This window comes from Lynx rufus, unplaced genomic scaffold (assembly GCF_022079265.1).
Source record: "Lynx rufus isolate CCGP_SWC_20201006 ecotype Redwood Valley unplaced genomic scaffold, mLynRuf1.p SCAF_1, whole genome shotgun sequence".
Taxonomy (NCBI): domain Eukaryota; kingdom Metazoa; phylum Chordata; class Mammalia; order Carnivora; family Felidae; genus Lynx; species Lynx rufus.
The window spans coordinates 81,856,239-81,869,079 of record NW_025814823.1 but is presented as its reverse complement, the minus strand read 5'-3'; the positions used below and the strand labels follow the sequence as shown (position 1 = coordinate 81,869,079).

The 12,841-nt window shown below is 48.3% G+C and overlaps 1 protein-coding gene across 2 annotated transcripts in view; it reads left to right on the top strand.

Annotated features, from left to right (window-relative positions):
• The window catches only part of TUBGCP3 (tubulin gamma complex associated protein 3), a 75,538-nt gene extending 64,492 nt beyond the window's left edge, over positions 1-11,046 (top strand). The window contains exons 20-22 of one of the 2 annotated variants that reach the window (XM_047081821.1): positions 405-545; positions 3,045-3,161; positions 6,008-11,046. In XM_047081821.1, the coding sequence (XP_046937777.1) occupies positions 405-545; positions 3,045-3,161; positions 6,008-6,166 (417 nt within the window). In that variant the 3' untranslated portion in view covers positions 6,167-11,046. Of the gene's footprint in view, positions 1-404; positions 546-3,044; positions 3,223-6,007 lie in introns of both variants that reach the window. The other variant, XM_047081817.1, reaches the window with a different exon arrangement.
• The last annotated feature ends 1,795 nt before the right edge of the window (positions 11,047-12,841 follow it).

The following is a 12,841-nucleotide window of genomic DNA, read 5'->3' as shown; positions in this document are numbered from 1 at the left end:
TGTGAGCTGATTTTTAAAAAACTTTGCTGAATCTGTTTCTTCTTTTATTTCATTAAGAATCTCTTTTCTCATATCTCCCATGTCTGGTCTGGGTGTGTATGGCTCCAAAGGGTGGAGAAAATGGAATTGCTTTCCTGTTCCTTTCTGCCCTTGCAGTATCTCTGCTCCTGGGGCTGCGCTGTGGCTTGTGATGTGCTCTGAGGGTGTGGGTGACACGGGACCTTGTGCCGCATGGTGCGTGCTCAGTACATGCGAGTTGACAGGCAGAGCCCTTTGAGGGTGTGAGTTGATATCTTGTTTTTTCGTGCCTTTTTACTATTCGTCCATGTTCTTTGGAACAACTTCGGAATGAGCATGTTGGGGCTCTAGTCGTTAAAAGAAAAATCTTTGTCTCCTGTCCTCAGGCACTTTTAAATCAACTAAGAGCCGTGTTTGATCAGATCATCGAACTTCAGAACACTCAAGATGCGATATACAGAGCGGCTCTGGAAGAGTTACAGAGACGATTACAGTTTGAGGAGAAAAAGAAACAGAATGAAGTCGAGGTATGGCTGTGACACCAGGGGATTTACCAGGTTTAAAAATGAGCTTATTGCCACCATAGTCACGAATACGACAGGTAACTTCCCTGCTGAAATGTTCAACTGACGCTGTGCGCACACCTGCGTGCGGAGTCCTGAGGCGGTGCTGACTGCTCCAGGGGACCGGTCACCATCGCTGTCATCCTGTCTTGAAAATAAATGAAGACAGCACCCGCGGGAATCCTGTGAGGGAGGTGCTGACGTCTCTGCAAACGGTGCCCAGCTCTGCGTCACCTGTCCCCTGGAGCTGGTGGCTGTGTGTGTCCTCGTGGGAACTTAAGTTGTGCACTTGTGGCTGTTTTCAGTGACCTCCCTAAAGTATGTTTGTGTCCTCCGTGACCTTGGATTGTGAAGATTTATTGAGCAAGTTGGGCTGTTTAGGAGACTTCTTGTATCTGATATAATCTGTATAATTTTTTACCTTTTCAAGGTGCTTCTTCTTGAGTGACAAATTTTTCAATTGACACAGTTTGATTAGTTTTATTTTTAACTGTTTCCTTAAAATTTGTGTTAGGACCCTATTTAACGTGGAAAACTCACAACCACTTAGAGCACATGCCGTCCCCTCAGGGTTTCTGGGAACAGGAAGAGGCCTGCTCCACTACTGCCGCCGAGATGGGTGTGTGTGTGTGACCCCGAAATGCCGCCTGGCCCATGTGCAGGCATGCCCGGGTGCCAGACCGACCAAAGACTACACCCTGGCCGTGCTCACTGGTGGTGTCCTTCTGGGTGGCTTGACTTCTCCAGAGCAGGTCTCCTTGTCTATGAAAGGGGAGTGACGCTAAGTAAGACCCTGTGGTGACCTGTCGGCGTGTGTCATGCACGCCAGTGACTTAGCGTTTAGGAAGCATTCAGTAAAATCTAGTTACTGCTGTGATTTGTAAAGCTGGCCACAGCCCCGCAGAATCTACCCTTCTCGAGAATTACTAAACTATATAAAATCTGCAAAAATCAGTCCTTGGGATTTTCACATTCTTGTAGTAGCGGGGCGGCCAGTTGTGTGGGAGTTGAATGTTCTTTCTCCAGACTGTAAGCCATCAGCACCGGAGTGGAACGCATCTACATAATGAGTCAGGACTATTCGGTGTGTTTCATTCAGATGTGCTTAGGGATACCATAGGACGGCTGAAAGCTCGAACTGTCTCGGAGAAATTATTTAAATCCAGTGGGCAAAATAACTGCAGAAGCAGTCACTTGGACCTAGGGTCACTGTGGTGTTCAAGAGACTGTGCGCGAGGACGGGGGCCCGGCCTCCTGAGTGTTCCTGCAGACGGAGTTGTGTTGGAGCAGCCGTCCGTGGCTGTCCGCATGGGCTGGTGGCAGCGCCATTATGGTGTCGGCCTGGCGGCCCACAGACCCCACGCTGTGTGCCCCCTGGCCCTTGGCAAACAAGGTCTGCGAACTGCTGCGTCACAGAGATCGTAAAGGGCCCCTAAGTGGAATATGTTGTATTCATGGATTGGAGAACCGACTCAGTTCCATCCCGGTTCTGATCCCAGCAGTTCTGGGATTTTTGTGGGCCTTCATACTTTTTTTTCTTTCGGTAAGAAATGATAAACCAACTCTACAGTTGATGTGGAAATATGTAGGGCATGGTGTGCAGAGAAGAGACGTTGAGTAACCTGAGCACTCGGGACTTAGCCGTGAAAACACGGCAGGGAGCAGGACGGCGTTGGCGCCGCCACGGGCAGTTGTGAGCAGAGAGACATCCAGAAACGGCCCTACGCCTCCTGGGACCGTCAGTTCCCGACTGAGGACAGTGGGCGATGGGTTGTCAGTAGGTGGAGTCAGGCAGCTGTGGCTTGGCCCTGCCTCACACTCACAGGCAGCACGGTGGGCTGAGTCTGAACAGGAAGGGTGACGTGCTAAAGCTTCCAGAGGACACAGAAAGAGCAGCTGTAAGAGAAACCAGTGTTTCATCGTTGTCTTACCAGGATGCGTTCCCACTGATAAACTGAGTTCCTACACTACTTCCTGTGCAGGCCGGCTGCAAAGCCCTTTAGTTAGACTCACCGCCCATTGAGAACAGTCTCTTAGAACCAGAAGTAGGTCTATTTCCAGTGCAGAAAGAGCCGGCATGCTTAGGAGAAGTAGCGAGAGGTGTTCCCACCACCGTCAAGGGCTCACGGGCTCCCACTTTGGGCCAGTCGGCCCCCCTTTGTGCGTGCTATCTGTGCCGAGAAAGCACGCAGTGATGGACTGGTGCATTGCTCCACGCGAGAGGCTGCTTGGCTTGACGAATTATCGGAAGTGTCATGTGCTACGTACGCACTGTAAAACCGTAGTCACTAAGCGTGAGGGCGTTCTCTGTGCCCATGTGTGCTGATGGAAAATGTCCGTGCTCAGCGGCAGCACAAGGACGCGGGAAGCACGCCTCTCCCCGCCCTCCCCTTCTAGCCCCGTCCTCCCTGGCGGCTTCTCGCACCCATATTTTAATTTCATCTGATCCTTCCCATTCTTTAGGGCCGGTGGGGAGTGACGGCAGCAGAGGAGGAGGAGGAGAACAGGAGGATTCAAGAGTTTCGAGAATCTATCCCGAAAATGTGCTCACAGCTGCGGATACTGGCCCATTTCTACCAGGTGCTGGCAGGGCCCGGACCACACTGGTGTGTTCCTGCAGTAGACCGTTGCCATCAGAATGGTTAGAACACAGTCCTTTCGGTCCACCCTCCACCCAGGGTGGTGCCCAGTCTTGGCTGTGACCTTCCCAGGGACCCTGGGCTCACCCCCAATGCTGGGAGGGTTCCGGTGGTGTCGGCGGTGGGCGGGGGCTCTGGGAGGGCCGGTGTGAGGCCGGAGGGTGCCGCGGGCGTGCGGGGGGCTGTGGAGGAGCCGGGCTTGCAGGGCAGCAGGCGCTGGACTCGGCACACAGCCCCGGGAGGCTGAGAGAGACGCCGAGGCCCAGAGTCCATGGGCTCTGCCTTTTATGCCTGTGGTGGTTTTGCCTTCTGGTTCCGTCTGTTCTCAGTGTGATTTTAGTGATGGAGATACAGGTGAAAAGATTTTGTGAAGAATTTTTACATTTGGTTGCTGGTAACTAATAAGACAAATCGAGCATTGACATTAAAACCTTTGAAAATTACATATTTGTGTGCTAATGTCTCCACGTGGTTCAGGATTTCGCACGAAGGTGCCACCTGTTCATGGGCATCTAGTTTCTTCCCATGTCCTCACACTTATGATGGCGGTCTTCCGCGTGACGTGGGCGGGGAAAGACTTTGTCCCTTTCCCAAGTGTCTTCCTCTGACGTTAGTGACTGTTGCGCGTTTGTTGAAAATATGTTTCCTAACGATGATGGGGTTGTGTTCAGTGCAAAAGTATCTTCACCGGATACTGTTTTCATAATGAAATACCTACTTGACCTCCGTGTGCAGAAATAGCATGTATGCACATTTCTTAAAAATGGACATCTACGGGCACCTGGGGGGCTCAGTCTGTTGAGTGTCTGAATATTGATTTTGGCCCAGGTCACAATCGCACGGTTTATGGGTTCAAGCCCCACATCAGGCTCTGCACTGCCAGCATGGTGCCTGCTTGGGATTCTCTCTCTCCCTTTCTCTCTGTCCCTCCCCTGCTCGTACTCACTCTCTCTCTGAAAATGAATGAATAAACTTAAAAAAAATGGATACCTAATGGTCAGCTCCATGTTATTTTTTTAATTCAAAAAAATTTTTTTAATTTTGGAGAGAGAGCACAAGCAGGGGAGAGGGACAGAGAGAGAGAGAGAGAGAGAGAGAGAGAGAGAGAGAGAGAGAGAATCTCAAGCAGGCTCCATACTCAGCACAGAGCCCAACATGGGGCTCTATCCCACCACCCTGGAATCATGACCTGAGCTGAGATCAAGAGTCGGACAGTGAACTGACTGAGCCTGCAGGTGCACTGCTACTATTAAGAGAGTTGTGTATCTGCTGCAGAGAAATCTTGAAAATGTCTGTCCCCATGCTTGTTTCTGAAAGAGATAGGGGTGATTACATATTTCCTGAGAGAGTTAATACATTTTTGAAAAGGAATCTTAATCTGTATAATCCCAGTTTTACTGAAATTACAGTCTTAATCTTCTTTCTAAATCATGGCCATTGGGATTTCTTTTCCCTTAACAGAAAAGTCCTCTTCTGTTCTCTGAATTATGGAAACAGCAGGGCATCAACAGCCACCATCATGTTCTGCTTTTGAGCCATGACTGGAGTCCCCAGCCTGAGCACAGACCTGTCCCTCATATGTCCCCGTAGCGACCTTCACACGTCTGTTTTGTTGCCCAGCAAGGAGCCACTGTTTATATTTTTGTGATAGAATTGCTTAGAGACTGTCTCTGAAGCCTTCTGTTTCCCAGAATGATACGGGTGTCCACAGCGTGCTGCTGTGCGCCACCTCAGGTGTGTGTCCCTTGGTGTCACATGCCCGAGTCCCCAGGAGCAAGGACAGGGACCGAGGTGCTGTTGGGGTTTGGGAGGACTGTGGCATGTGGTGTTTCAGCGAGGACTTCTCTGTACATGAGACCTCCTGCGGGTCTGCAGGCGTGGGGACAAACCTCACCTGCTCGACGGACACACGCCTGCTGGCTGTGACTCAGGAACCTGACGGTGGGGTTTGTGCTCCTAAGTGACTCCACCCTGCAGAGAAGTAGCTGGGTTTTGACGTCTGAAGGTTTGAGGACAGTCATGTCCCCTCACGTTTACAAAGCCCCTCGATAAGGAGGTGATGCTCCACACTCCGCCTGTGAATCTTCAGGAAGGAGACTCAGCCTGGGAGCTGATGGTTGTGCCTTAGAGGCTGGTCCTTCCTCGTGTTTGCCTTGTGCTTTCCTGTGAGGGCTTTATGATTCAGGCCTCTAAATAACTCAAGGGAAAGATGAAAATGTAACTCTGGGTTTTGTATTTAAAATAAAAAGCGGCTCCTGGGGGACTCAGTCGGTTAAGTGTCCACCTTCGGCTCAGGTCATGATCTCACGGTTCTTGAGTTTGAGCCCCACGTCCGGCTCTGTGCTGATAGCTCGGAGCCTGGAGCCTGCTTCGGATTCCGTGTCTCCCTCTCCCTCTGCCCCTCCCCTGCTCGTGCTCTGTCTCTCTCTCTTTCTGTCTCTGTCTCTCTCGGAAATAAACATCAAAAAGAAGGGTACATTTCTAAGAGCGTAAGGTTAAACATAATAAAAAGAATAGGCTGTTTGAACATCAGAAGCTTCAGTGCTTTGTATATTCTTACAGAACTTAGGGCAGAAAGGGAAACGTGTTGGTTCTTTTAAATAAAATCAATTGATAGAACATTTGTATCTGTGCCCATGGGCATCTCCTCCCCACACCCTGCCCTCCTTTGGGACGCCTGCCGCAGTGGGGGTTTATGCAGGACTGTGGGTGTGGACAGAAACCCCAGCCCACTGAGGCCACGGGGGCGGGCCCCCACTGACGTGCCTGTTCCTTTCCTGTCCCCAGGGTGTGGTGCAGCAGTTCCTGGTGCTGCTGACGACCAGCTCCGACGAGAGCCTGCGCTTCCTGAGCTTCAGGCTGGACTTCAACGAACACTACGAGGCCCGAGAGCCGAGGCTGCGGGTGTCCCTGGGCTCCCGCGGGCGGCGTGGCTCTCACGCGTGAGCCCTCCCATATCCCCTGGCGCCACCTGTGCCGGGGACTGCGGGTCGAGGTGAACACGCTCGTGTGCGAACCCGCGAGGCCGCCGGCGTGCTGCCCACGAGCCTCTGAAGCTCCTGGGGGCACGGCATCTGTCACATCCAAATCTTGTCGTCACACACGGAGTGGATGTATTTGTAACGTCACCGAGTTACACAGGCCCGTTTGCACTACTCAAGTTTGTTTTTTAATGTCTTCGTATTTACGAGATACCATACTTCGTTGAGGCTTCTTAAGCTCTCCATGATATAATTTATATTTGTCACTTTTTGAGAAATCCCTGTTGCTTTTAGAGAAAATTAGAGCAAATGGATGTTCACTTAAGATGGTAATTTTGTTCTTGCTATTTTTTTAACCTCCTCCTTAGAGGCAATTTTTGTTATATGATCAAGTTCAATTGAAACAGAATGTCCCTGCTAAGAAAATATACAGAGCATTTTATTTTGGTCTGTAGTGTGTAAAATGTCAACTTCTGTAAGAACGTTTACACGTTTATCCTTCTTTCAAAGTTTACATTTTTATATTTAATTTACTCTTTCAGATAACTACTCTAAAATAGTGTAGGACGTCCCGGTGATCTGAACAGCCACCCTCAAGCCCAGATTTCCTCAGCCGTCGGGACGATGTAAATAGAGACTAGAGAGTGAACGAACTATTTTATTTTCAAATTCTGATGAGCATTTTAAAGAAACTGACATGAATACGGAAGGCTTCCTTTTCCCTTGCCTATTTTTTCATTGTAAATATTTATATACTGACCAGGTGTGGGGAACTGTTTTTTGTAAAAACGTCATCAAGTCACATAAATCCGCCTTTATTATGTTGCATAAGTGAAACTTAGAAAATTAAAAGCAGTCTTTCAGCTGTATCGGTTCCTCCCTGAATGGAGCAGCTGTGAGGAGAGCTGGTCCCTCGCCAGGTGGCAGGGCACACGGGACGAGGGTGACACCTAGGACGCAGCCCGCGTGCCCTTTGGTGCGGAGGGGGGCGGCCACCTCTCAGGGCTGGCGCTGCCCTCATAGCTTGCTCTGCTGTCCCACCCAGTTCCCCAGGGCTCTTGGGGGGTCCCCGCTCTGCAGAGTGCATCTGAACGTTGTAGGAGAGCAGTGTAGTTTAGGTTAAAAGTTTCTAAAATTGGAGTTTGGAGCAGGGTTTTGTCCCGGAACGCTTCCCAGGAGCGAGGGAGTGCCGTGTCCAGAGTGGTCCTCCCGTGAGGACTTCCATGAGCCGAGACGGAGGAGAGCAAAGTAGCAGCCCGCTGTGACGTGTATGGAGGAGTGTCTGCGCGCCCCCCCCCCCCCCGCCCCAAAGCGACCTTTCTTAGGCTTTTCTCAGGACGCATCTTGCTGGAAGAGGCACAGGATCGAGAGAAGGCCCGGGTGCCGGCAGACGCGGTGCAGAACTCTGGCTGGCTGCTGAGCAGAACAATGGGAGCACAGTTCCCCAAGGGTGCTGGGCTGCAAAGCCAGCCCTGAATGCTCTGGAAGATCCTTTCCAGACAGGCACTGATGTGGGCCTTTTGTGAAAGCCAAGTGGCGTGATAGGGGCTTTTGAAAAGCAGGGGTTACCTGTATCTCCCAGAGAAATTTCCCTAAGATTGTTGACCTCGGAACCTGTTTTTATTTTATTTAAAGCATTTCTCTTCTAATCTCCCTTAGGAGCCACTCTGGAAAATGCTAATCCAGATTTGGTGACTAAAACTCCGTTTGAGCTTAGGAGGAAGTGACGAGTGGGTTATGGAGGTGCTTTCTGAGGGGCCTCCCCGGGGCGGGGGGGTCCCTGGTCAGAACCGTGGAGGTGGCAGCCACAGGGGAGCTGGCGGTCCAGGTTGTTTCAGACCCCACTGGGGACGTCCTGTTACCCGGCAGACCTGTCAGAGCTGGTCTCCTCAGTGATGAGTCGGGGCTCCCCATGGGGTGGTTGAGGTGGGAGAGCCCGCTGGAGCGGTGAGTCATCCCTGGAGGCAGGTACCGGCGTGGCTCTGGGAGGGCCACTGCTGCTTCACCCGGAGAACGGTAGTGGTGCTGACCTTTCAGGCCTGTCGTGTAGATCGGACAGAACTGTGTGCATCTAGTCAGGCTCTGGGCACGTTCTTGATGAATGGAGCTCCTGTGTCTGGTGTGCTGACGCCTTTCGCCCCGGGCAGCTCCAGGGAGCCCAGCCCAGCTTTCCTGTCACTGGGGACACCTCTTACCGCCCGGGTCAGGTCAGGTGCCAGGCTGCAGGCACAGCTTGTCTCTGCTCAGGACTTGCCTCTCTTGAGTCCTGTTGGGTTAGCAGGTTTGACAAGCTGGGGCAGGGGGCACCTTTCCTTCATGCGTACACATTTGTCACCAAGGGAACTCTCCCAGCCCTATGGAGAACGTGTCCAGGCTTTATGGGACACCATGGGACAGCCAACGTGAAAATCTGACTCGGAAAAAAGCACTTGTATCAAATAGGCACAGTCATACTCAGAGTGAGTCACGAGGCACAAAGTCTACGTGAAGGGACGAGTGTTCCCAGAAACCAGCACCCGAGGTCTGAGGACAAGGAGCTGGCGGGCTAGTGGCCTCCCCGTGAGCACGGCTCCTCAGCGCTGGGAACGTTGGTGTGGATGCTGTGGCCGCAAGCAGGGAGGACAGGCCTCCCACCAGGCTTCCCGGCAGACCTGTGTAGAGCTGAGCATGGCCATCTGGGCCTCGGTGGGCGAGAGGGACTCACCACCCTGCTCGTGCGCATGTAAGTGGATGAGGGATGCGGAACAGCACGGAGGAACTTACGCTTCAGGAACGGCAGTATTTGCAGATGTATGGAGGTAATCAAGGGAGGGCAGCGCCTACGTAAAAGGCGGAGGTGCTCCCTTGTGTGTTGGTGACTTGGGCGGAGTCGCTTGGGTCTGTTAGACTCTGACCTGGTGGGGAGAAGATGCCGGATGCTCTGGCTGTGTCAAGATTGTGGTCCTGAAGTCATGATTATTCCTCCCAAGGACCCTGCTCGGTTTCAGCAGTGTCATCACCGGACATGTCTTGGTGCGTGTGTCATAAACAGCCTTTTTTCCTAGTCTACTGTGGTTCTGAATTCCAGGTTCCTTTTTCTTTCTAGGAAATCACGTGTTTTCATTTAGGCTGTCAAGGTTGTTGGCATGAATGGTTAAGTAGATGCCTTTATGGTAATTGAAATACTCATGTTTCAGTTCTAGCTCCTTAGTTCTCGGTATTACGTATTCCTGCTTTCTTTTTTCTTTCTGGTCACCTTCCCAGTGTGATCATGGCTCTGTCTTTCAAGAGTTACCTCTTGATATTATCATTTGACTATGCATAGATGCCATTTTTTGCTTTATTTTTAAATTACTATTCTGTATTTAATATGTTCCTCTTCCTCTTTTGGTTTATTTTTTCCTGAATTGAAAACGTATGGAATTTCTTTTTCTCATTGTGTTTGTGACTGAATCATTCTCTGCTTTGCATTACATCACAGGCTTTCACGGAGTGCATTTTCCGTTTCATTAATTCCTAACCAGGCTGTGATTGTCTTATTCTGACTGTGGATATAGTTACAGTTCAAAATTTGTGGGAAGTTTGCTTTTTTCTCAGTTGTTAGTTTCTGAAAAGGAAGAATAATAGATACACAGATTTGTCAAACCATGTATCAAAAAATGTAATGCTACTATGTAAAAGCGGTAGAACACAAGAACAGAAAGAGACACCCACAGACGAGAACTTTTGGGTCTTTAGAGTGTGTGAAGGGTTACTTCGGGTACGTGGAATGGTTTGGGGCAAACCACTGGGAAAAAATTTTAAGCGAGAGCTTTTAACTCCCATCACACAAGGAAACACATTCACCTGTTGACCATTTACCTTGTTTCCAGCATTTGTTGTAAGTAAAGCTGCTGTGAACAGCTGTGGCGGAGTCTGTGGATAAAGGCCTTCACGTCCTTCACGTCCTTCCCGTCCTTCACGTCCTGGTGGCTAGGACAGGGCACGGCTAGCCGTCCACACCTCACACGTTTACATCTCATGTCTCAGAGCCTGGCCGGTGAGGCAGGGCCCTTGAGCCAGAGCTCCAGTGTCCTCGCATCCTTGTCCACGCTGCAGGAGGAACAGCCTCTTAAGTTCAGATGTTCTCATGGGTGTGTGCTGGCCTTTCACTGTGGTTTTAACTTGCGTGTCTCTGGGGTCTAATGACACCAAGTGTGTTTCCATGGGCTCATCTGCCATGAAATTGTGTCTGTCAAGATATTTTCCCATGTTTTATTGGGTTCGTTGTTTTCTTACAGAGTTTTGAGAATTCTTTATATATATCTGGATGTAAGTCTTTTATCATATAGGTGATTTACAAATATATTCTCCCTGTTTAGGCCTTTTTAAAAGACTTAAGCACCCCCCAGGCTCTGTGCTCGTCAGCATAGAGATTTTTATTTCTGTCCGTGGTGTGGACAGAGTCTCCCACAGGTATAGTTTGCAGGGAAAAGACTGGACAAATGAGTATGTAGAGAATCCTAGCAAAGCTGCTACTGCTTTTTTGCTGTCATTTTAACCACAAATTGAAACTTGTCAGAGGAAGCGATATCTGTGTATTAGCCTGCAATTAACCAAGAGTCCTCACCGTGATTATAGTAGTTTCCAATTGCTGTCAACTTTAGATTGTGGCTATTAATTTAGATCTGCCTGTCCATCACAGGTGTTGAGCACTTGAAAAGTGCCTACTCTGCACTGAGATATGTGTAAGTGTAAAATACACTGCAAATCCCAAATATTTAGTATGAAAAAAGGAATGTAAAATAGGTCCATATTTTTTCATACAGTTACATGTTGAAGTGATATTTTGTATATGTTTGCTTAAATAAAATATATTAAAATTAATTTTGCCAGTTTTTTCTTTTCTTTCTTTCTTTTTTTTTTTTTTTACATTTTAAACATTGCTACTAGAAAACTATAAATTACCTGTGCATCTCCTGTATGTTTCTGCTGGATGTTTTTACTGTTCTATTCAGGACACCTGTCCATAACGAGCACCTGTCCATTCAGGACCTCTGTCCGTTCTGGGCATCACATGACATTTGGTTTTCTTGTCTCCTTAGACTCCTTTTGGTTGTGACATTTTTCTCAGGTTTTTCTTGTTTTTCTATTATCCAGTTTTAAGAGTACTGGTCAGATATTTTGTAGAATGTCCCTCAATTGGGTTTTGTCTGATGTCGTATGGTTAGACTGGGATTATGAATTCAGGGAGGAAGACCCCAGAAGTGCCCTTCTGCTCTCAGGGAATCCAGGGTGCACACTGTCTACATGGCTTATCACTGTGGGTGCCGACCCTGGTCGCCTGCCTGAGATGGCATCCTTCCTTGCGAAGTTACCCCTTTACCCTCTTTTTCATCCTGTGCCCTTTAGGGGGAGGTCGCTGGTACAACCCACACTTAGCGGAGAGGGGCTTTGCTCTCCCTCCTTTGAGGGGAGAGTATCTACAAAAATTATTTGAAATTTCTTCTGCATGGTAGGCTTGTCTCTCCTCCCCACGTATCTGGCTAGAGATTAATCAGTTTCATCATCTCAGATGAGCAGCTTTTGTTGCCATTGATTTCCCCCCATTGTTTTCTGCTTTATATTTTACTGATTTCTACTCTGATCTTTGTTATTTCTTCTGCTTACTGAGCTTTTCTTTTGTTTTCTTTCCTTGAGATGGAAGATAAGGTAATTGATTTAAGATCTTTCTGTTTCAATCAACAAATTTGAATACGTTCTTTCATTTTTGTTCTTTTAAAATACTTTCCAAATTTCCCTTTTGGTTAATTCTTTGACCTATGGGTTATTTAGAAGTTTGTTATTTTGTTTCCAAATTGTTATGGATTTTTCAGGTACCTTTCTGTTTTTGATGTATAATGTAATCCCACTGTGGTCAGAGAATATACTTTTTTGAGGTGAATCCATTTAAATTTATTGAGATTTGTTTTATGACTCTAGAGAGGGCTTATCTTGGCAAGTGTTCCGGGTACACATTAAAAGGATGTTTATTCTGATGTTTTGTGGTGTTCTATGAATTCCGTTAGGTTAAGGTGTTTGGCTTAAGTCTTTTGCACTTGCACTAACTTTTGTCTACTTTTCCTATTTGTTGAAGAGGGGGTGTTGCAATCTTTTCACTATAATCATGAATTTGTCTTATGCATTTCTCTCAGTTTTTGCTTTATGTATTTTGAAGCTCTGTTGTTAGGTTCATAAGTATTTAGGATTGTTATAATTCCTGGATGAACGGACCCCTTTTATCATTGTAAAGTGACCCTCGCAATCTCTGGTAATACTCTTTGCTTTGAAACATACTTTGTCTGTATTACAACCACTCCAGCTTTCTTTTGATTTGTGTTAGCATGGTATATCTTTTCCATTCTTTCATATATAGCATATGTGTGGCTTTATATTTAAAGTGGATATTTTGGGGCACCTGGGTGGCTCAGGCAGTTGATCATATGACTCTTGATTTAGGCTCAGGTAATGATCCCAGTGTTGTGGAATTGAGCCCCGCATTGGGGTCTGTGCTGGGCATGGAGCCTGCTTAACATTCTCTCACTCTTGGGGTCCCTGGATGGTGCAGCTGGTTAAGTGTTTGACTCTTGATGTTGGCTCGGGTCATGATCTTAACAGTTTGTAGGTTTGAGCCCCCATCAGG